Here is a 24920-nt window from a genome sequence, read left to right as displayed (position 1 = left end):
GCAGGCAGAGGCAGGTATCTACACCGGGCCCGGTGAAGGCATCTCCTCCTACCCCTGAAAAGGATTCATTTTAGAAAAAGGACTTTCTCCCAGTCTTGGCTCAGTAACAAATGTATGTTATGATTACACAGTAATGTAATCAAGTGAAGTAAACAAATTGAGCTGTTATTATGCCACTGCTAATGATCCTGAAATAAAATATCTAAACTGCTTTTAAAGCAAGTAGTCTAGTAGTTTATCATAGAAAAGTATCGAAGCGTATTCATTGTTGTAAAAAGTACTACTGTGTGCCTAACAACAATAAGAGTTCTTAATGGTTAATATAGTTCATAGTCCACAAACAGTCCCCGGTTTTGACAGTTAGAGAGTAAATAAACTATCTTGGCACTTTACCCATTGCCTTGGTCCATTAGAGGAAAGCTGCCATTAACTGACGCGACTGATAGCTGCAGTCGGCTAAGAGGGCCTCCCGGTCTAGTGAAGTTGTGTGAGTGGATGCGGGGTAAACGTGAGGAGGGACGGCAGTGAGTCAGCCAGGCGAGTTTCCTTGACCACTAGCTTAAACAGATCTCCAAACATCACGGAGATCCGGATCCATTGAACGGAGAGCTGGTTAATTAGAGTTGTGAAAGGGGGTAATCTCCAGGATCTAATGCACCTTGTTAGACAACCATCTGAGCTTGACCTTTTTAATAGGGTTCTTTCTGGTCTTGCCATGGTTCAAGCATACAGGGTAATTTCAAATATGGATCACCCAGTGACTGTCAGAGTGGAAAAAATACTCGACCTGAGGGAGTTGAATATGTTTATAGATGCTATGTTTAGTATGATAGCCATGTTTAGCATGAACCAAATAGCCTGTCACTAATAAAGGTAACAATTTTTAAGTGGGACGGAATTACCTGCATTCTACGATGCACTTCCACAGCACTACTTCCATCAGAACTAGAACAGATTGATGCCATACTCACCGCTCTGCTGCTCTCCGTTTGTCTTTAACAGACAAACTATTATACAATTATTTCCAGTAGCTTATTATTATTTTACAAAAAGGGTCCATCAGGAAATTATAGGGATTATAACTGCTGAAAAAAAAAATATTTTAAACAGCTGCTCAGAGTGTGTTATTATTAATTTTGTTGTTGGAAATAATTAGTGAATGAACATTGTATTTTTATTAGAGAGTAAAAACTAGTGAGTGAGTATGATAAGATTTATATTTATTGCTGGCAAAAGAGAAATGCACATTAGATTATTTTAAATCTATTATGGAAATGATGTAAGCATGGAAGAAGCTGTGAGTTTACACTAACCAGATATATGGTCAAATAGAAATTAAGAGCAGTTTCTAAAACAAGCCAGCAGTTAAGGTTAAGTAAGTTAAGCGACTTTTGAGAATGTATAGTACTATGCATGAACAACTGAAACAACAGCCACAGTGTGAACATCCAGTTGGCTTTATCCTCATTTCATGCAAAATGGGGCAGAGAAACCAAAAAGTAACAGAGGATGCAGCTCATGCAGCTAGTGCAGCCAATCAAAATGTTTGCTTTGGAGTGTAATATTCCCCAGACACGTGTCAACACGACTAGCACTCTGGTCAAAACATAAACGTTTCCTTGTTCACAGAATGCTACATATGAGGGCATTAGAGTGAACAAAAAAGGACAGTTGGACTACTGGTCTCACCCTCTGTATCGGACTCCAGGATACTCTTTCAGTGTGGCACAGAGGGTGGCAATCTGCTCAGCACAACGCTCCAGCATGTTGTTCTTCACATCAGCCTTGAAGGGGCTGTAGAAGTCCTGAAAGGCATCCACTTTATCCAGGGAGAAGACCTGGACACAGAAGACATGACAGAGACCAATCTCAACTTCAATCTGGTCCCCAACATTTAAATTGATTAGTGTTACAATGGTTATCTATGGGGAGACCTTAACCTGAATTGACAAGCAAAGCAAAGCAAAGCAAGAATAAGTTGTATAAGATACAGGTACACATTAATATACTTTATAATGTACAGCTTTGATGAAGAGTTTTATTCCATTTTTTTTCAATTCAGTTTATTTTATATAGCCCAACATCTCAAATACAAGTTTGCCTCGGAGGGCTTTACAATCTGCACACATGACATCCCTGTCCCGGGACCTCACATCGGATCAGGAAATACTCCCCCAATAAAGATAGTAAAAACCCTTTCACATGGAAAAAGGGGAAGAAACCTGAGGGAGAGCAACAGAGGCATGGACAGAAGCAATAGATGTCATGTGGTCAGAATGAATAACGTAACGGAGTTACAGCACATTCAATGAATATGACAGAAATGATTCATATGATGAGTAGTAGGTATGGTCCATGATCCAGATCGCCACGATCCATTAAGCAGAAGGAGGTAGAGAGGAGGGGCATCAGCAGGGCCATGGCAGTAGGCAGGACCGGTTCCAGGCCAGTTTTAGTGATCTCTGAAGAATTTTTGTAATCTAAATGATGTTGTAACATTTTTTAAAGCTATGCTTGAGATATTTCTTGAATAAATAAAAAAATTGGGATTGAAAATGGTAAAATAATAAAAGCTTCTGTCTAAAAGGACTGGCAATGACACTAATTAAACTATTTTCCACACACACTCACTCAAAAACACACAGATACATACACCCATCTGTTAATGAGTCATCACTTGATAACATCCCTGTGCTTTCTTTTGTCCCACATCTTATCTGTGCTCTCATTGGTTACAGAGAATGAGGATCGGTTCTGTCAGCAAATGCAATAAAGGGATCAGAGCATGGCAGGGGGCAGGGCTGGTATGATGCATCCCTCCCTCTCAGGATTAAAACTGCAGGACAACAGCAGAGGATTTAAGCTAAAGCCGATCAAACTCAAAACACTGTTGGTCTGATCCTCTTCAGCACTGTTTCTCCATATATTGAGGAACTGTGTCATACCCTCTACAGCCCCTTGCCCAATGATGGGCAATGGGCTGTAGAGGGTATGGCCCCTGCTGTTTCCCAACCTTTACATTTCAACCTAGCCTTTTCTACACTTGTTTCTTACACATTCTTACATTTATTTTAGCAATGTCAGCATGTTCGCAGATAACGCTTTTTAATTGGTAGTTACATTGTTATTGATGCAGAAAGGAATTATCATGGCTCACTTAATGGATATCAAGGAAACCAGCTTCTCTGAATAGGAACTAAGTGACGAGCTTCTATTTGTATCCAAACACTAATCAACGTGTTACAGTGTCTAATGCTGGATGTTCAGTAAAACAAAGAATACACACAAATCTGTGGTCGACAGTAATTAGCAACTACATGGTCTAATCCCAGTCTAAATAATGTTTTACCTGAGATTCATAGGGCAGAAAGGCGATATGGATCTCAGTCAAGGCCTTCATGGCTTTGGAGGCGCGGGATTTGGTCAACAGTCCAAACAAGGTGTCTGGGATTGCTGGTGAGAATAACAGAATAACATGGTGGATGAGTGAGGAAGCTTAGTGAGAAAGCAGCTATCCAAGTTATGTCAATCAAATGAGAAAACATTTAATTCACCTAGTGTTGATAGATTAAATAAGGTTGTTTATACATAAAGGTTAGTTAAATAGTCCCAGGGAGTACTACACAACTTGTGTGAAAATAGTTGTCACTGAAGAAGAGATAAAAACCTGATGATGTCATCAGTACCGTAATATTAGCTTGACCTGGAAGACAGACTTTTAACAAAAGCCTACAAAGTGGGGCATGGAGTTTAAAAACACATAGAGTAGCTTTATGAGGTAGAGATGAAGGCGGCTGGGATGTCAGCGTTTGGGTCTATTCATGTCCACCACATTGTTAATTCAGATCAGGTCTGACTGTCCTTAGGTATAAAAAAATAATAAAAAATCAGTTTCAGTAGTTTGGATTCATAGGTTTTGTAGAACTGTGGTGATGTCTAATCCATTGACCATGCAGTCTAACATTGCAGCTGTGTGTCCATTAGCTAACAAAGAAAAGCAGACAACTGTGGCTGTTTTAAAATTCAAATATGTGGAAGTTCTAACAGCAATCTGAACAATGTGTACTTTTATGGCAAAATATAAAATTATGATTAAGCAGTCTACTTACTCTAAAGTTGATGAAGTTATTACCGTAATCAATTAAATTATTGTTTTGGGCAGAATGGATTTACTCACTGTCAGTGAAGAAGACGTGAGCTCCTCGGTACCTTGGAGTCTGCGGGTCTCTGAAGTCCTCAATCAGACCCTCAACCGACTGTGACAGCAAAGAACAATGTTTTAGCTTATGAACTGATGTAAAAGGGAATAACAATTCTTCATTCTGTTTGAAAATGTGTGAGAAGAAATATTGACTAAAACCCCAGCTTGTTTTTAACATTATCATAACATGATTATTAAAAGAACAACAGGGCAGTGGTGGCCAGAGGATAGAGGAGCAATCTTGTGACCAGTGGGGCATTGTTTCCCGAAGACCATCAGAAGAAGCTTGGTGGGGAAAGTGAAAAACAACGTATGTGATGTCCCATAGAATCCGAATCGCCTGTATAGGAGCTGTATCATTTACCTCATCTGAGGGTGTGATCAGGTAGATGGCCTCCATGCTGGGAAGAGGCTCACGACGCTTGGTTATGTCTTCTACAACTGGAGGGCACAGGAAAACAATAATCAAAGCTCAGGCTTCAGCTTGGTTAGACTTGAACTAGGCGTTCCAACTTGTAGCTAATTGGAACCTCTCTGCCCTGCAGAATCCTGCACAAAGGACCAGGACTGTCCTTGACTTTCAGCAAACACTGAAACATTTAAAGGTTGCTGAGACGTCTGTCAAACGTAACACTAAATTGACTCATTATATTCAGTATATTACCTGAAACAATTATACTTTACCTGTGTAACAATACAGCGCTATAAGCAAATTAGAACACATGTTTATAATGTATCATAGACATGGGAGTCATAGAAAGTGTTACCAACATTTGTTTTGTAGACATGTCTAATAATAATTGGCCTGAACCTGAGCAATTGCAATACATTTATTAATTTAAAGTTGGTCGATGTACTGTCTTACCCCTTGAGTCTTCTCAAAATCCAAATGAATCAATCACGATGACCAGATATGGCTTAACCGGACATTTACAACTATTTGATTTGTTTACCAGATTTCATTGGGCAAAGTTGTCTCTTGTCTATGAATAACCTGTTAATAATAGCCACCTGTTTGGCTGAGATTTACTTGAAGACAACAGTCTGATGTTGCTAAACTATGACTGTAATGTCATAAACATCATTTAGCCATTTACCACCCTGTCAGTAAATACTCACGTATCTCATGTTCCTCAAATCTCAGTGGGAAAGTATTTTTAGCATTTTCCTATTCCTCACTTTATATTACAGTACCATTATTTCCCCCAAAAGGAGTCGCAGCCTTGGCGATTGGTGCTTGATGGCGAAATACCAGTCTGGTCTATAAACAGGGAGATTCTTATGGTCTAGTATAATGTTATATGTCAACTCAGGCAAAAAGAAAAGGACTCCTATTCTAACTTTAGTCCGTCCCAGATTGATCATCTTGTCGATAGTGTGACAGGCTCACTAAGAATGGCACTAGACTCTATAGCCTCTCTAAAAAGGAAGATAATAAAACAAAGGAAGTTCGCTCCATGGTTATAACCCTCAGACCCGCAAATTAAAGAAAAAAAAAAAAAAAAAAAAAAATCGCGAAAGCTTGATCTTTTTTCTTTAATTTGCATATGGCATTCCACCAATTTAGAAGAATCTCAGTTAGTTTGGCAAGATAGTCTTAAAACGTATAAGAAGAACCTCCGTATTGCCAGAGCAGCTTATTACTCATCCATAATAGAGAAAAATAAGAACAGTTAACTTCAGTGACCTGGATGGTACTTACTAGTGATTCCCTCCGACATGATATCTGTCATCTTACAGCAAGACGAAATCATCCTCATGCTCAGCTTGTCTACCACCAGTACCTGTAACATAATTGCACACAGTAGGGTTTCAGTTCGATATCTAAAGGTGGTTTTATTCATATCCAAGTTCAGGATCAAAGGGGAATGATGCCAAACTTAATCAGAATAACAGGTCCATTACCTTCCATTTTCCTTTTTCTCTTGCCTTCTTGATAACATTGTTCATTATCTCTGGAAAGAAGGATTCAGTTCAGTCAAGACATACACATGAATCCTGGATTTCACATCACAAAATCATTCTTAACAATGTAGTGTTAGACCCAGGATTTATTTACCATTCAAAAGCGAAAGCAAATAGTCACAAAATGTGTGTCCATGGACAATTAATAGACATAGACACGTAGACAATTAAAAATATTTTTTGAAGGTAGACCAAAGCTCAGGGGTGCACAGAAGGGAGAGAGACTCCGAGAGAGGGAAACACACTGTAATACATGCACCCTCCGTATTGTAGATCATGTTTACAGCGTTTCCATCTAGCAAGTTCTTTTCCAGATAAATACCTGTGGCCACCAACAACAGAAATATTTGTTTTACGTCTTCAGTCTGTTATGATGTTGGTTTGTTTGGTGTCCTGTTTTATTATGAAGTCCTTGTCTTGTGTGCCCTCTGTGTTTCTGCACTTCCTGCCCCTGTGATTGTCCGTGATTGTCTGTCTGCCCTGTTCCCTGATTGTGTATTCCATTCACCTGTGTTGCCCTCATTGTTTTCCACCTGTGCCTCGTTACCTTCCTCTTGTATTTAAACCCTGTTTGTCTCCTGTCCCCTTGTTGGCTTGTACTGGTTTTTCCCCTGTCTGTTACCTTTCCTGTGAGTGGTCCTGTCTTGTCCCGGTCTTTTGGAGTCCTGTTTTTGTTTATTCGTTCCTCGGCCTGTTTTTGGAAGCCTGAGTTTTGTTTTGTGGAATAAATTTACTTTAAGCTGTTGTTCTGGCATTTGGGTCCTCTCTGTAAATCACAACCTGACAGTCTTTTGTTTTTTAACCTCTTAACATTCCTGTAAAATTTGACGAAAAACGCCTATCCAGGTATACCCAAAGTAAATTGCAAGCTGTACTTGAACTATTTGGAGTAAATGCATGATCTTGGTTTCTTTTGAAAGGTAACAATCTGAAGCTTTTTTCCCTCAATAGTCAGAATCACTTTAAGTGCTGCTGACACTGAGTTATGAGTTTGAACACACTAAAGTATAAGGTTTTTATTTTCGTCTGAACATTTCTTTGTAAATAGATGCCTGTAGATGACTATAAATGGGACTTATAGACTGGAAAACACAATGGGACCATAGCCTGAAGCCTTTTCTAGTCTAAGTAAAAAGTTGATAACAATATCACAGAAAATGAATATTTTACACATGTTTTTCTAATGAAATGTCTAGGCGTTTTTTCATTTTGAGACTGAAAATATTCCTGATATATATACTATGTACCTATTAAAAAGGCTTATAGTCTTGCAAACTTATATAGGTACTATTCATATATACTACCAGTATTGCTGACACAGAGAAAATGAAGTATAAATGCATTTTTATGCTAATTTACACTTCAGACTGAAGCTCTATGAGCAGCTGTCTCTTCTCATCAAATTGAAGGCTGTTGGGATTATTTGCTCCCCCTCTTCCTGCCTATCTTTATTTAGGGAATTTCATTGGCTGTCCGAAACACCTGTCATCTGAGCTTTACGGCGCGACAGGATTGAGCCACGTAAGAAAATAGAGGCTGAGCCTAAACTTCAACGTAGCTTCTGGTTGGGTAATGTAGCTTGTCAGTCAGGACATGAAGCTCCTATTGGTTCAAGTGGGGTCTCGTTGGAACCGTGAGATTTCGGCGGACATTTTGATAGCGAGTTTGTAGCTGTGCTCCCATGCAAACATAACTTTCTGCTAAAAACGAAACTACTTTCGTTCATAACTTTCAGCTGCAATGGAATGACGCAACGCCAGTTGGTGGATATTTATGGATGTAATCACGTGTTTTGGACTAAATCTTTAATGGGATTTATTTTTATTGGACCTTTACGACGTAACAACGCCGTTTTTGTTGGAATATTATGGATTTATGGATCAATATGAGGCGTCATCGGTGAGTTGTCTTGATTTTCAAATCGCTTGTTGGTTTGTTGTTGTCTGACAAAAGTATTGATTGTAGCTGCTGTGGTGGTCTGATCTTGAAATGGAGTGGACAGCTGGAATCACAAGAATCGTAGGTTTCCAGAAACATATGGCACTCATACCGAACTATAAATAGATGTACAATGGAATGTACAGTGTATAGTTGAAATGGACGACAGCGGGACAGTAGAGGTAATTCATTATTTAAATCCTGACTTTAAATGCCCTCTGCTTTTGAATGAGCTGTTGCACACAGATTAAAGCATATACAGTAACATCATAGTGTCTGACTGCTATTACATTAAAGGGATAGTTTGATGTTATTAGGTGGGCTTGTATGACATACACATCTACAGTCAATGTATTATCTACAGTACACGGTAGTCAGCACGCGCCTCATTTCATAGAGGAGTATTGGAAGCACGGTAGCAAAGCAATGTAGGTATGTGGACGGCAGTGGCAAATAAACATATTTTAAGCACCTAAAAGAAAAGGGTTCAGAAAAAAAGTGTCAGCTATATTTGGAATATTTTCTGATGGAAAAATGAACTGAAAATGAATGTATGCTCTCTTCTAAGCCACCAGACAAGGTTAATTTTCTCCGTTGACGAAAACAGTAGAGGTAACTTTTACTTTCAGTTCAGTTCCCCTTCAGAAAATATTCTAAATATAACATACACATGAACTGATATGTATTGTTTTTAGGTAGCTGGTAGCATACGCTTTGCTGCTGACCTCATCCACAGCAGTACATTGCTTAGTTTACATGCTGATCCTCCTGTCTGTTTCTCCGGACTGGGGGAGTGCTGAATGCCGTCTACTGATAAGTGCCTCATACAAGACATGAACTACCCTTTTACACAAATCTCTAGACCCCATTTCATCAGGATTGTCAAAATCAATTGTGTCAACAGAATTATTACAGGGAGTTCTCACTTTATGTAAATTGTATGATAGCGTCACAGAATGTTCAATTGTGGTTAGAGCTGACGCTGGACCTCAGCCAGCTCTATTCAATGTAGATGTCAATGTAATGCAACTAAGTAGACCTCTGATCTTAGATGATTTCATAAGGAAACCATTCTGTGAAATGGGTCTGTACAATCGAGGCAATACTTTGAAACATAGGCTCTGATGGCTGACACTGGTTGTTTGTTTTGATTTTATAGGGATATTCCAAATCAGAAGTTCCAGCAAAGCAAAAGTTAAATCATTCCTTGATTTTAATGTTGGTCCAGAGGCAATTAAAAATGACCCAGCGTGGGATAAAGAAGGCCTTCTTCAGAGTTTGAAGTGTCCAGATTTAATGCGAAATCTAGTGAGAGTTACTGAAAACTATCAATTTATTTTGACATTAAAGATTTTTAGCAAATAAATATGATTCTGATTCAAATTCAAAACAACTTTATTTATCTCACGAAGGAAAAATGTGTATGTCCTGATGTTGACTTTAGCACTGCCAGATTACCCAGGGATCGCCAAAGCAAAAATAAATCAGTGAGTCCTTATTGATCTCTTGCTTATTTCCAAACTCTATACACTATTTATGCACTGGAAAACTGTAATCATTATTCAATGGATGTTCTCTTAATATTTCAACATGTTCTTTATATAATGTGGCAGGCGAATTTCAGCATTAAAAAAAGCAAATTTATGAAATATCAGTATGCTCGTATATGCAAAATATCATTGTTCTCCAGATGAAAGAACTCACGATAAACACCTGAATACTGAGCTCCTTATGTGTCTGTCACTGTTCTGGGTTTTGTTTGGTTTCCTGTTTTATTTTGAAAGTCCTTGTCTCTCGTGTCCTCTGTTTCCCTTCACTTCCTGCCCCTGTGAGTAGGCTCGTTCGTTAGAGCTGCGCCTCGCCTGGAATCCAGACGAGAGCAGGCGGCCGCAGCAGGAGGCGTTGACAAGAAACTGCAATCAAGTCGGACAGTTTTAGGCTGCCTTCAAAGTAGACACAGGAAGTCACAGAAAAAATGATTTCCTGTTAGTTCCGAAATTTTGTTTACTTGTAGTTTACAGATCACGTTTGGATTTATTCATATGTGTTTATAGCTGCATCCTTTGGTCTTGTTATGTCTGCCTGTGAAATACATTACTAGTAGTTTTGATGTGTGATGTATAAATACGATGTTGTATTAACAACCACACAAGAAATGTGTTTAGATCAAACATGAGACTAATAGTCAATAATCCAGCGTTAAGTATTCCAACTACACATAAAATAAGGATTTTCTCCAAGACGTGATGTTTGCTGTCAGATCTAAGAGCCAATCAGCTCTCTGATGTGGCGACAGCTAGGCGTTTCCCATCATGCCCCGAGCCACGCAGTCGTTGGAAAGCAACTGCGGCGGCTGACTCTGAAATCGACAGCGACTTGATCTCTAAGAGTATCGTTGACCACGTGTGCATGACGTCAGAGCAAGTCGGGAGCAAGTCGGACACAAATCTAACCGGCATGCATTGAGCGCCGATCGCCGCCGATCGATTCTACGCAGAACTGGCTCATCTCGAACGAGCCTAATGTCTCCCCTGTACTTGATTGAATCCTCCTGTGTTTAATCACCTGCACCTTCCCAGTATATTTAAACCCTGTTTGTTTCCTGCCCCGGTGTCCGTTTGTGTATATTACCTGTGGATATGGATACTTTGTTCTTCGTGAAAAATAAAATGACTTTATCCCCGGTGAGTTGGCATTTGGGTCACAGAATCACATAGGACATATGTCCTGAGGTGTGAATCAAACTGAAGACAAAATCCAGTATTTGTGTTGATGAGGAGCATCATAGTTTCTGTCACTGGGGGTTTAAGCATCTGTCCTATCTACCGACTGAATATGAAGGGACTTGGTGCTGGGAGGGACCGGCCCACTGCAATCAGTGCCGCTAATCTGCCAATCCTCTTACCCCTTCCACCGCTCCCCACCGCTATTTCTAGGCCGATTCTGTGTCAGCGGATGTGACGTCACAGGGAAGCAGCATCACTGACTAGCACGCACGCACACACTCACACACACACACACACACAAAGATGATTACCCAGCACACATCCTCCAAAAATAATGTCCCGGATCCACAGAGAGCCGGTGTTATATTTCATTTAAAGAGCTGCTCCAAAAGTGTCATAAGGACATTATCATAACATTGGGCCACATCTCATTCACAAATATATTAGCCACAAAGCCACTTAATGTCAATATTTGTGAATGAGATACATCTCTATTGTTTAAAAACAAGATTTAAGAATGAGATAATATAATTAATAACAAAACATTTCTATAAAGGTGGATCAGATTTTTCAAATCACACATTCTCCAGTCACCAAGACCTGTGTGTCTGTGGAAAGCTAGTGATGACAGGAAATGTAAATGGTCCTGTGTATCCAATTCGTCAACAGGATTAATTAGAAGTGTTAGTGAAAGAATGGGACACCACCTTTTGCAGGCAGGATAAACAACAACAGGCTGCTCTGGCAGATAGAGCTGTCTGATCCAGGTTTATAATATTGTATTTTATCACAATAACTAGATGTTACTGTGTAGGAGAGCAGTTCCTCTACAATCAAATCAGCAACAAGATAGAAGAGGAGATTGTACTGTTCATTGAGACATTAGTTACAACACTGTCTGGCTTACTGTAACCTCCCCAACCCTGCCACATGCACTACTTCCATGTTGTATCAAAAGACTGTGTTAATTATAACTCTCTTTTCAAATAGGTACAAACTGGTAAGCGTAGCATCTAGAAGATTATTTCTAGAATACTTGGTATTTTACCTTGCAGGCACATACTGTACTCAATCTGACAGCACCAACAGTAGAAAGTGTTAAACCTTTTTATTTCAATCATCACATTCATACAGGGCAGAGCCGGCCAGAGATATAAGCAAACAAGCAGCTCCGCACCATGGGCGACCGGGCCTTTTGCTCGGCAGCGCCACGCCTCTGGAACAGTCTCCATGACCACTCAGACACTGAACTCTTTTAAGACGGGCCTAAAAACCTTTTTATTCAGGAAGCCATTTTTTACCTTGTGTTAATTCATTGTCAGCTATTAATTTTAATTGTATTTATTTTTATTAGGGGTTGCTTTCACCATGTTTTAACTTTGTTTTTATTTGTTTTACTATATATTGGATCTGTGGCACTCTGAGTTCCTTTTGAAAGAAAAGTGCGTTTAAAAATGAGATTTATTATTATTACTATTATTATTATTATTATTATTATTATTATTAACAGCTGCTGAGGAGCACCCAAGAGCGCCTAAAATATTCCATACGAGAGCTTGACACTGCTGACCTATCAGTCCCTGCTCTTCAACAATTTATATTTTTAAACCTTCTACCTGACTCTTAGACCCCATCCCGACTAGGCTGCCTAAAAAAGTTCCTTTAGTACCTTTAATTAGCACCTGTCTATTAGAGAGTATTAATCTGTCTTTAATAACAGTCTTTCAAAGTATCTGTAATTAAACCTCTTCTTGCGAAGCCTACTCTTGATCCAGAGGTGTTGGCTAACTAGAGACCGATCTCTAACCTTTCCTTCCTCTCTAAGATCCTTGAGAAAGTAGTTGCAAATCAGTTGTGTGACTTTCTAAATAATAATTTAGAATAATAGTTTATTTGAGGACTTTCAGTCAGGATTTAGAAAGTATCAAAGCACAGAGACAGCACTGGTGAAAATGACTAATGCCCTTCTAATTGCATCAGATAAAGGACTCATCTCTGTTCTGGTCTTGTTAGACCTTAGTGCTGCATTCGACACTATTGACCATGACATCCTATTACAGAGACTAGACCAGTCGATTGGTATTAAAAGGTACACTGTAACAAGATAACTGTAGAATTTACAGTAAGTAGCTGTCGTAAATTTCACAGTATGCTTACTGTAAAATGAATCACATACCTGTTTGTAGTCATTTTTACAATAATAATCCCAGTACGTCATTGTTATTACAGTAGTTATTTGCTGTACAGTATACAGCAAATCCTAGACTACTGTTTAAATCCTCATTTTACTGTAATTGAATAACAGTAAAATAATTACATATATTAAAATGAAGATGCAGTTTTTTCAAAAGTCATTTATTGTTATATTTCAACATTTTAAATACACATTTTACATTTAGTTTGTAAAAAAAAAAGAGGTTTTGTAAATAACAAAATTTTGATGGTATTCTTGAACATACAATATTTTAAATGTTCCTCTTTCTTCAAGTTACGATGACAATTTAAACATGTTTTAAAGTAATTTGACAGTAAACAGTAAAATTCAAGCACTGGAAGCAATACAATAGTCAGGTCAAGGGGGAAATGTATAAAAACAATTTGAACTGAAAAAAATACAATTTCAAACAATAAAATGTCCATAACTGACTTTATTGTTACTGTATTGAACTGGAATCCTCTCCCTGGGCGGTCGTCTTCTCAATGAACTGGAGTCTCTTCTTGAACTGGTGTGATCAGCAATGTTATATGTTCAAATGCCTAGTGTGGAGGATATCATCAGGTCTTGAGGCAAGCCGATGTAAAACAATATTTATGATTGATTAAAGTTGTAAATCGGTCAGATTAGACCCGAATAAAAAGTGTAAAAGTCTCACCTGTTGTGCTGTCTGACCTGTTGTGGCGTTCTGGTTCACTCACAACGTTCTGGTTCACCTTCAGTGGTGCTCGGTAACTTTACTCGTGCCACGTTGTGCCGCACGGTAGCTAGCAAGAGAGAAAAGAGTCAAAACTTCTCCAAACGGAGCTAGCCTGAGCTAACTAGCGCACCAACACACACACAATTTAATGAGCAAATACTGTATTTTGGTAATATTAGTAACACTAACGTTAGCTTACTAGTGCAGGAAAGTGTGTCCTTACTTCCCTCTTAAAGTCATGTAGCGTTACACGGTGACTTTACTTGAGAAGACTGTGCTGTCTGTAATTAATGTACATTTGCAAAATGCCTGGCAAAAAGGAAATATGAAGGAATAAAAATGTGCTTTGTTACCTTGCTATTGCTGAAGTTGAAGTGGACTCTGGTCAGAAATGTTGTAGCTCTTGCTCCAAAATTGTGTCGAGAGAATAAGTGTCCATCGGCACACAACGTTACTGTCTACTGTCATCGTTTGTGTAACGCAACAGAGGCATAACAATGTCGCTTTCCCCCTCTGTCTGCGTGATAGCTAAACCTAACATCTGTATTGAAAATATTGTTAAAACGGATTATGGTGTATTCCCTCTCAAAATTATTGTGATTCACAGCAACATTTATTTACAGTAAGATTCACCCGGGAATGAATTTTGACCATGATGCATGGCAGATCTACAGCAACATGCTGTATAGGAGTTCTACAGTAAGAATATGGCCAGTATACAGTAATATTACTGTGAAAACTACAGAAACTTGTTACAGTGTACCGCACTACACTGGCTTAAATCCTATTTATCAGATCATTCTCAATTTGTAAATGTAAACGATGAAGCCTCGTTAGTCACAGAGTTCCACAATGTGCTGTGCATGGACCAATTTGATTTGAATTTCAACTTAATTATGCTTCCTTTAGGCAATATTATCAGAAAACTGAAAAACAGAACATGAAACAGTTCATATACATACACATGAATATTAAGCTCTGGTTCAACATACAGCCGTTATGCCAGAAAAGGTAACTAACTATTAACATACAACTCCCTTGACTAGTTAGCGTCTAAGCTAATTTTAACATTGATGTCGATGCAGAAATGCTAATCGCGATTAGCATTTATACAACACAAGGTTATACTAAAACGGTAAACACACAGAGAATATATCCTAGAAGATATGTACATGCTAGATATGGATTGACTTACATACCTAGATCTCTAGAGGCTACCAGACAGTAATGCCGTGTTCACACCGGTGAACTTCCGCGGTGGACGTGGCGCGAATTTTCGCGCCGCGTCCAACGCGGAAGTTTAATCGCGTGAGTGAAACGAGGGTGTTCACACCAAACGCGAAAAATCGCTTATTGTTGTTGTTGTGGAAGTCCCAAACATGTCGGAACATGAAACGCCCTCGTATTTGGGTACATAACATCATCCGTAGCCGCACACAGCTCGGTGAATTTCACCAGGAACTGTGTCTCGCGTATCTTCGTAAAAGGATACCGATTATGCCATCCACCATGGAAATAACCACCAGTTCTGCTTTATACTTTTTGTGTAAACTCCACATATGTCGGAACATCAAACTCAATGGTGTCTGGGTTCATAATATTATCCGTAGTCCCACAACAGCGTCTCAATGAAGTCGCTACCAGCGCTGGTTCAGGCGGAGCAGCAGCAGTTTCATTCAGAAACGGGGAGACGGCGGTGGTGACGGGCGGAGCTTCTCAATGCTGATTCTCAACGCTGATTGGCTGCCGCAACTTTGCGTCACGCGATTTCTCTGCCAGAGTTGGGAGAATTCAACTCAGGCGAATTCGCGCCGCGTCCTTCGTTTTGTTCGCCCCAGTTCAAACGTTCTGTTCGCGCCGCCTCAAACGCGTCTATCTCGCCGCGGCGCGAATAAATCGCCAAGTCGCGTCGCAGCGCGTCTGTGGATTGACTTTACATGTAATCTGGTCGCGCCGCAAATTCGCGCCGCGTCCGGTGTGAACACGGCATAAGTGTGAAAAGTAGCTGCAGCATGTCTTCTCAGTAGAATCAGAACTAACTACGGTAAGAGAGGAGGGATAAACGAAGGTGCAGTTACATTCAGCACCACTTGGCGTCTCGGGTAGAACACACTCCATAAACTTTCATTGTTATGCAGATGATACTCAATTATATCTATCGATCAAGCCAGACGAAACCAACCGTTTGCTCAACTTCAAGCATAAAAACCTGGATAACCTGCAACTTCCCGATGTTAAACTCAGACAAAACTGAAGTTATTTTACTTGGGTCAGAACACCTATGAAATTATCTAATGATATAGTTTCTCTTGATGGCATAGCCCTGACATCCAGCACTACTGTAAAAAATCTTGGAGTTATGTTTGATCAGGACTTGTCATTTAACTCCCACGTAAAACAAATATCAAGGACTGCCTTTTTTTCACCGATGTAACATTTAAAAAAAATTAGGGACATCTTGTCTTAAAGCAATGCAGAAAACTTACTACTGCAATTCCTTATTATCAGGCTGCTCTAATAGGTCTCTTAAATCTCTCTTGTTGATCCAGAATGCTGCAGCTCTTATACTAACAAAAACTAAGAAAAGAGATCACATTACTCCTTTATTAGCTTCTCTGTATACAGTATATCATTTTAAATCCTTCAAACTTACAAAGCTTTAATTGTCGATGCACCATCATATCTTAAGGACCTTATAGTACCATATTACCCCACTAGAGAGCTCATAGTACCATATGACCCCACTAGAGAGCTCATAGTACCATATTACCCCACTAGAGAGCTCTGCTCACTGAATGCACGGCCACTTGTGGTTCCTAGAGTCTTAAAACGTAGGATGGTGGCCAGAGCCTTCAGTATCTAGCTCCTCTTCTGTGGAACCAGCTTCCACTTTCAGTCCGGGGGGCAGACATATTCACCTCATTTAAAAGTAGACTCAAGACTTTCCTCTTTGATAGCGCTTATAGTTAGGGCTGGCTTAGGTTTATCGTTAGGGCTGGCTCAGGTTTTCCTTGGTCCTGCCCAAAGATATGCCACTATATAGGCCTAGACCAGAGATTCCCAAAGTGTGGTGTGCGCACCCCTGGGGGTGCGCGAGCTGCCTCTAGGGGGTGCGCGAGAGGAAAAATGTAATGGTGGTCTAATGGTGTAATAATTAATATTAAACATAATTTAAAAAAAATAAGTAGGATTTTTTAATTATGAAAATTCCCTTTGTAAGATTTACATTTAATTACAATTAAAAACGTACAATTTAATAAATAGATGCACTTCCGGTCCGGCCGCCAGACTGTCTTTTACGTATACACTAGCTAGCCTAGCTTGTGCACCTAACGTCATTTCATTCAGTCAGCAACATCCATGAATATATGTTAAACTGGCTGAAATCGGGGAAGCTGTCAGGTGGGACATCTGAAGCTATCAGTAATAAAAGAGGAGAGGGACAGAGAGAGAGTGAGGAACCGGAGGCGAGAGAAACGGAGAGGTGCGTTGGGGAGAGACTGGGAGAAGAAATTGACCGGGAGTCGGAGAAAGAGGAGACGGAGCGGGAGCACAGAGGCCCATCGCGGAGTCAAGGTGAAAGAAGAGGAAACGAGAGTGAGCATTAGACTGGGAAAAAAATGAGGAAATATGATGACAATTATCTGGGTCTGGGCTTCACTTGGATTGGCAATGCAGATTGCCCGAAGCCACAGTGCGTGTTGTGCAGTGAGGTTCTGGCTAACAGCTGTCTGAAGCCTCTTATTTGCGCCACCACCTGAACACCAAGCATGCCAGTGCAAGTCAGAAGCCCCTTACATTTTTTAGATCAAAATTGGAAGAGTTACAAAACAGTCAAAAACAATTGCAGTCTCATTCATGTGTTGGGTCTACACCAGGGATTCCCAAAGTGTGGTGCGAGCACCCCTGGAGCCTCCTTTTTTTATTTATATCTGTTTCTGAGTCTATGCATGTGCCACTCTTTGTTCTTTACGTGGCTTACTGTGTTTAAGTAAATAAATGTGAAATGCAATCTGCCTCTGAGCCTGTGCGTGTGTCCTCGTCATCCTTATTGCTCTTTAAAAGTGACGCCTTGTGTAACTGAAATTTATACAGCAGACTAAATCTTGCAACAAACGCCACGCGCGAGCAAACAGTTCTCGCATTGGTTTGATTTTATGTGGCTATAAATAGGCTCTGTTGCGTTTTTTTTTTTTTTAAGGTGTGGGGGATTGGGGGTGCCTGAACCCGGTCGGGAAGAAGGGGGTGCGTGGCCTAAAAAGTTTGGGAACCGCTGGCCTAGACTGCTGGGACACATCTTAAGATACACTGAGCTCCTCTCTCCTCTTCTCTGTCTCTTTCTGTATGAATTTATGTCCCATTAATCCACAGAACTAACTCTACTTCTTCCCCGGAGTCTTTGTGCTTTCTTGCCTCACAGATTTACATGGATCTGGGTTTTATCTGGACTCTGGTCCTGCCCGACATCAGTTATTGCTAGTTGCATTGCAATTAATATTGCCAAAACCATCACTTATTTTATTATTATTATTCTACTATAGCCACTGTTGGTATATATATATATATATATATATATATATATATATATATATGTATATGTATATATGAGAGTACTTTAATAGTACTGCACACTGTAGGTGTGTGGTGTTCTCCTGGTTTTCATTTTCATTTAATTACAGAGTAACAAAAAGTTACCATTCTCTTGTCATGTTTCTGGTCTTGTCTTTTAATTACAGAATAATAAGAAGGTATGTGCTGTTCTCCTGGCCTTGTGTCCATCAAAGTATTTTCTCTTGAGTCCAGTGTATTTCTTAAATTATTTGCAATGGGTGTGCCGCATTTTTACACTATGCTACAAATTCCAGCAACTTGACAAGACGCGGAACATCTATTCTGCATTGAGCACTGCATATTTAAAAAAAACATTTCAGGTCACCATCTGAATTGAACAATTGTCAAGTTTGGGTGAAAACTGTCCTCGTCATTGTCACTTTTACCAAGACGTCCAATCCCATTAAGCCATAGCCTACCACAAAGACATGATCAAATGTGTGATATTTTGAGTATGTCGTTGTCTTATTGTGTAAGTTATTCTCTTTTTTTCTTTTTTTATATATAGACGTAATGGTGTCCTTGGGTCTGGAGTACTGCACCAAACAAATTGCCCAATGTGGTATAATAGAGTTGATCTGAATCTGAATCTTGAACATAATCTGAGAGAAACGTTTTTTTAATTCCTCTGTATGTTTGGTACATGTCGAGAAATTGACTTTTTGACTTTGACTCTACCTTGTGCAGACATTTTTTTTTCATCTGCAGACTTTATTCTGTTATTAATTTATTTCTTTGATTTTCTTATAGACTGTTGCTTTCCCTGTTCTTTTTTCTTTCTCGGATGAAGATGTTTTAGGAGAGATTAACCAACCTAAAAGAGTGCCTTATTGGAAAAAAGGCACTGAAACTAAAATGTAAAACTGTAAATAATTCCCAAGCTTTTCACTCTCGTGGAATGAGCTGACTCATTGGCATTGACTTGTAACGAAACATTTCATTTGATTAGATTGTTTTCAGTGTGGGCATACAGACTTGACGCAAGTAATCTATACCTACTGTACATTATAATAAAGACTACATGATGTTTAATAATGGACTACTCTATACTGATGTTGATATGCTGCAGACAGTAAAAACAAACATTTATTTAATTGTTATTGTGGCTTTTGGACTCTCTTGCACCTCTCCTCTGAGAATGATGTCAAATCCTTAATCCGCACAGACACAGATTAGCGATGCAGGATTTACACCAAACCAGGACTCCGTGCCCTTATACTATATACGTCAATAAACGATAGAAACTTCGTCGAACGAAAACACCAACGGAAATATTCATATTTGAAATGTATGTCACTGACAATACGATCTGGAGAAACAACCATTTGACGAGCCGCATGGCTCAGATGAGTCTGTGCGTCTTTTGCGCATCAAATTTATTAATAATAATAATAATAACAAAACAATCTCACCAAGATCTGCATTGTCATATCGTCAATCTGCATTGTCCTATATTAACGTCAATATCCAGAAAAGTTTGGTAAAGGTAACCCTCCGTGCCTAACAATACTTTACATGCTTTGGGAATAATGATCATTAAATCAACTGTGGATTATTTTTCATCATGTTACTATATCAAAAGTACAAATATTATAATACATAAAATGCACTTACTTTCTCCAACAATGGCTTTTAGTCCAAGTGGTGCCATGATGAGCCCTCTGGTACTTGTCCACCTCGCGCCACAGAAAACAGATCAGGGAGAGAATTACCGTCAAGCGCGTAAGATTAAGTAACACACTTCCGTTCCAATTAATCCAAAATAAAAGCCTTCAGAAGGAATCTAGTGCAATGGCATTAATCAGTGGCGAAACCACCGGGGTGGCAAGGGGTGGCAGCTGCCACCCTAAAAAAAAGTTTGCCACCCCACTTGCCACCCAGGTTGTCAGAAGTGTCTCCTATAGTATACTATACATTCATTGAATGGTATTATATTTGTGCTACTTAAGTTGTTGATCTCTTTGGTAACTTCTAAAGCTAAAATCTTTAAGTTCCCCCTCCCCTGTAAAATGGTTGAGTCCATGAGTCCGCTTTGCTCGCTTGTCACCGTGGTCGCCCATCTCCCGAAGAGGGAGAGAAGCCAAAAACAAACTGGAGACAAGCCTACTATAGGCTTGCAGTGATGAAAGAAGGTACAGTACTGCTGAATTGTGAATCAAGAAAATGTGATGGGTGGTCATATGTGATAGACAGTTCCGTTGTAATTTCAATCGTTTATTTAATTGCAAGCTTGTAAAAGTCGGTAGCATACAGTAGCTAGCTCTCTATACATAAAAAAAAAGTACTTTATGTTAGTTCCGAACTTTTATTTACTTGTAGTTTACAGATCACGTTTGGATTTATTATATGTGTTTATAAATATATATTTATGTAAAAATGAGTGTGTAGCTGCATCCTTTGGTCTTTTGATGTCTGCCTGCGAAATACACTATTAGTAGTTTTGATGTGTGTTGTATAATACGATTTTGTATTAACAACCACACAATAAATGTTTTTAGATCAAACATGAGACTAATAGTCAATAATCCAGCGTTAAGTATTCCAACTACACATAAAATATGAATTTTCTACAACACGTGGTGTTTGCTGTCAGATCTAAGAGCCAATCAGCTCTCTGATGTGGCGAGAGCCAGGCGTTTCCCATCATGCACTGGGCCAAGCAGTCGGAGGAGAGCCACTGCAGCGCCTGCCTCTGAAATCGACGGTCGGCTTAGTTTCGTGAGAGTATCCTTGACTACGTGTGCATGACATCAGAGCAAGTCGGGAGCAAGTCGGACACAAATCTAACCGGCATGCATTGCGCGTCGATCGCCGCCGATCGATTCTGCGCAGAACTGGCTCATCTCGAACGAGCCTCCTGTTAGCTTAGCTAACCATCGTCTAACTAACGTCTTTAGTACAGTATGGTGGACTGACAGAAAATGTTATAGCAGTTTTTTCTCAGTTTTTATTTTCCTTACGTATGTAACCTAACTGTTAAGCTATTCCCGAAATCAGATTTTAGATACCACTAACCGTTTTCTCACAAAAAGCCTTTTTCTGGCTGTTTTTAAAGGTACTCCACCATGTAGCCTACAGTAAACTCAGTAACAGTAAAACGTGTGCATTCTTTTGTCCACTCTATCTTTCGCTGGCTAGTTAGTCTAGCTTTGGTATAAATTATTTTGTATGTGATAACCTAATACATACAGAACAAGCCATTGAATCTAATCTAGTTAGAAATTCAATTGGCCATTTAGAAAAGTATTTGTCATTATGAAGGGAAATATGTCATGAACATTTTGTGCTGTGGGCTCTGAATGCAGTTTTCTTTTTTAGAGAAATCAAAGTTGGACTTGGAAAACAACTAAATAAATGTAAGTGTTAACACACATCTAATGGGCTTCATTAGACCATAGCCTATTTAACTTACCATCCAAATGCAAGCACTAAATTAATTATAAATCAAACTGATGGCACTATTCAGATATCAGATCCTCTTTAAAACTAAACCACTAGTAATATTGCAGTTTCAGGGCCCAAAAATGAAGAGAAAAGGTTAGGACATCAGGACTTTTTTCAAGAAAAGGTCAGTCAACCAGAGGGAGACAGAAGAGGTGGAGCCACAGAAAGACAGTCAGAGTGTGGAGGTGGAGCCACAGAAAGACAGCCCAGAACCCCCAGAGGACACAACCAGTCCAACAGGTCCACATGGTATGTCTCAGATGAGATAAAACAGTAATTTATATGGTTGCATTCACTATTTTTTATAAACAAAACACATCTAAGCATCGAAGTGACAGCCCAAGTCAACCAAGCAGGCAGGGATTCCCCAGAACTCTCCAGGGTGGAGCTTGGAGAAGTTTCCACGTAGAGTGGTACCAAGAACATCAATGGCTTGAGTACTCGCATTCTAAAGATGCAGCATATTGCTATACTTGTAGGCATTTTTCTCTACCTAATGTCCTCAAGAGCGTTTTTACGTCAGTGGATGGTTACTCTAATTGGAAAAAAGCAACATTTAAGGATAGTGGATTTTGTCGTCATGCTAAATCTGAGCACCATGTCAATGCAATGCTTGCATGGGAAGAAAATAAAAGGAGGAAGGACAAAAACACATCAATGGTAGTATTGATGGAAGCAGAAAATAGAAAAAAGATAATTGACAATCAAAAATACATCAAAACAATAGGTGAAATACTGTGTCTTATAGCAACCCAGAATATTGCCCAGCACGGTCATAGGGAGTCTTCTGACTCAGAAAACAGGGGCAATTTCCTTGAGATTTTAGAACTCGTAAGCAAACGTGACCAGTTAGTAAGGACGAGATTAGAAGATCAAGCCAAGAATGCCAAATACACCAGCAGCCTCATTCAAAATGAAATTATAAGCATTTTAGCAGGGATGGTCAGGGATGAGATTATTAAAGAGGTCAAAGAAAGTGAACAATTTTCTGTCATAGTAGATGAAACCAAAGATGTAAAAAAAAAAGAACAAATGTCTTTTAGGTACTTTTATAACGGCATGGTGCACGAGAGCTTTTTAGAGTTTCAGGAAGCAGAAAGGCTGGATGCTGCAGGTTTAACAGAAAAAAATCATAGACTGTCTTGAGAGGCATGGCTTGAATTACAAATAAAACTTAGTCGGGCAAAGCTATTGTGAGAAATATGTTCAGATCCTGGGAGGTGGTGGGAAATGAGGTCCGGAATCCAAAAAGTTATAGTACGAGTATATTTAATAAAAAATGATAGACAGCTTATGCTCCCGCACGGGCCCTTTTTTAAATCCACGGCGCATTTCGGAACATAGGTCCGAGCAGTTCGCTGAGCGGAAGAAGAAGAGGCCGAGCATTCGCGCACCAGTTAGTTTTCAACTCATTTGTGGGACTTAAGGTCCTTCCTATTGGTTTAATGTTTTATTACTTTTCTAAACATATTACTGGCCCTGCCGTTTCCGGGGGCGGAAATAGATTTCTTCTTCCGTCTTCCGTCTTCCTCTTCCCCAGAAAGGGTAGTGTCCATAATCTCAAAAGTCAATATTTGGCTCCGCCCCCTCAGGCGAACAAGAGAACTACAACTCCTTAAAGCACTAGTCAATATATCATGCAGCATGCAGTATTTGTCTAACATTCATTCTCACATCAATCATTCTACAGTAATAAAGGTGACCTTTATATGCATACAATTACAAATCCCTCATAATAATATCCCTTATTAATTATCATATTTCATGCATTGTAATTTACACACAAACAACTCATTTTATATAGATGTACAAGTCACATGTGACAAACTAAGCTTAAAAAACACTACACTATGATGGAGCAGCCGTTATGAGCGGGAAGCACTCAGATGTACAGGCTACAATAAGGGATGTAGCCAGTCATGCTTTTTATGTACACTGCAGTGCACACTGTTTAAACCTAGTGATAGTGGACAGTGTGAAATCTGTATCTGAGGCAGGAAAGTTTTTTTCTTTGTTGGAACGTCTGTATGTATTTATGTCAGGCTCGTATGTTCATGATAAATGGCTGAAGGTGCAACAAGAGATGTTTAAAGGTGCTGGACCAAGGGAGCTTCAGCGTCTTAGTGATTCAAGATGGGTGTGCCGGTATGTAGCTTGTCGGAATGTGATGGATAGGTTGCCTGCTATTGTGTGTGTCATTGAAGACATTTCACATGAAGACAACCCAGATAGAGCTGTGAAGGCCAGAGGAATTCTGCATCAGATAGATCTTAATTTTATTGGATGTCTTGTAGTGTTCAGAAAGATTTTAAGTGAATCTACATTTTTGTCAGACATGCTCCAGTCAACAAAAGTTGACCTAACAAAAGCCGTTATGTTGGCAGAAACACTCCAACAGACTCTCAGAGAATATCGTGAGCCCTCATTTGAGACTGTCTGGGGTGAAATACTTAACATATGTGAAAGTAACAGCATCCCTACATCACAGCACACCTGTAAACGAGCAAGACAGGTCGCAAGTAAACTACAGAGTAGTGTTGTTACATCCACTCTAGGACAGCACACAGAACCAGATAGCAAAGTGTCTTTCAGAGTTAAAGTCTATTACTCCATAATAGATTGCATGATTGGAGAGATGGAAAGGCGTTTTTCCCAAATGAACTGTTAAATCATGAAAGGCATACAGGCCTTTAATCCATCAAGTCCTAGCTTTCTCAGTGAGGAGGCTGTTCTTATGTTGGCAAATTCCTATGGGACAAATTTAGAAGATGTTAAGCTTGAACTGCGTCAGATTAAGAGACTGTTTGATAGAACAGCAAAAAAGGAGAGACCGACTAGTCTCATGGAACTATTACTTTTTTTGGATCCCATTAAGACTGTTTTCTTTGAACTACATCGTTTGTGTAAAATAGCTGTAGTTTTACCCGTTAGCAGTGCTTCATGTGAGCGGAGTTTCTCAACTCTAAAGCTGGTCAAGAATCACTTGCGTTCTACCATGGCTAAACAAAGTAAAATGTTCTAGAATCGCCACTGCCATTAATCATTATTAAATGAACCACTGCGTGTTTTAACGAGGAGTTTATGTGGAAACATGAGCATTTCAGTAATTTTCGAAATGTA

General features: G+C 39.5%; 1 protein-coding gene across 1 annotated transcript in view; it reads right to left on the bottom strand.

The window, feature by feature from the left end:
• The window catches only part of stxbp1b (syntaxin binding protein 1b), a gene marked incomplete at both ends in the record, with an annotated part of 30465 nt that extends 10458 nt beyond the window's left edge, over positions 1 to 20007 (bottom strand). Inside the window, 7 exons of the mRNA XM_079221686.1 lie at positions 1690 to 1838; positions 3350 to 3453; positions 4178 to 4256; positions 4566 to 4642; positions 5904 to 5985; positions 6107 to 6156; positions 19971 to 20007. Coding sequence (XP_079077812.1) covers positions 1690 to 1838; positions 3350 to 3453; positions 4178 to 4256; positions 4566 to 4642; positions 5904 to 5985; positions 6107 to 6156; positions 19971 to 20007 — 578 coding nt within the window. The remainder of the gene's footprint in view (positions 1 to 1689; positions 1839 to 3349; positions 3454 to 4177; positions 4257 to 4565; positions 4643 to 5903; positions 5986 to 6106; positions 6157 to 19970) is intronic.
• Between the last annotated feature and the right edge of the window lie 4913 nt (positions 20008 to 24920).

The sequence above is a fragment of the Taurulus bubalis genome (assembly GCF_910589615.1).
Source record: "Taurulus bubalis genome assembly, chromosome: 8".
NCBI lineage: Eukaryota > Metazoa > Chordata > Actinopteri > Perciformes > Cottidae > Taurulus > Taurulus bubalis.
The sequence above is the reverse complement of the archived record's forward strand: the minus strand, read 5'-3'. Positions and strand labels throughout refer to the sequence as shown.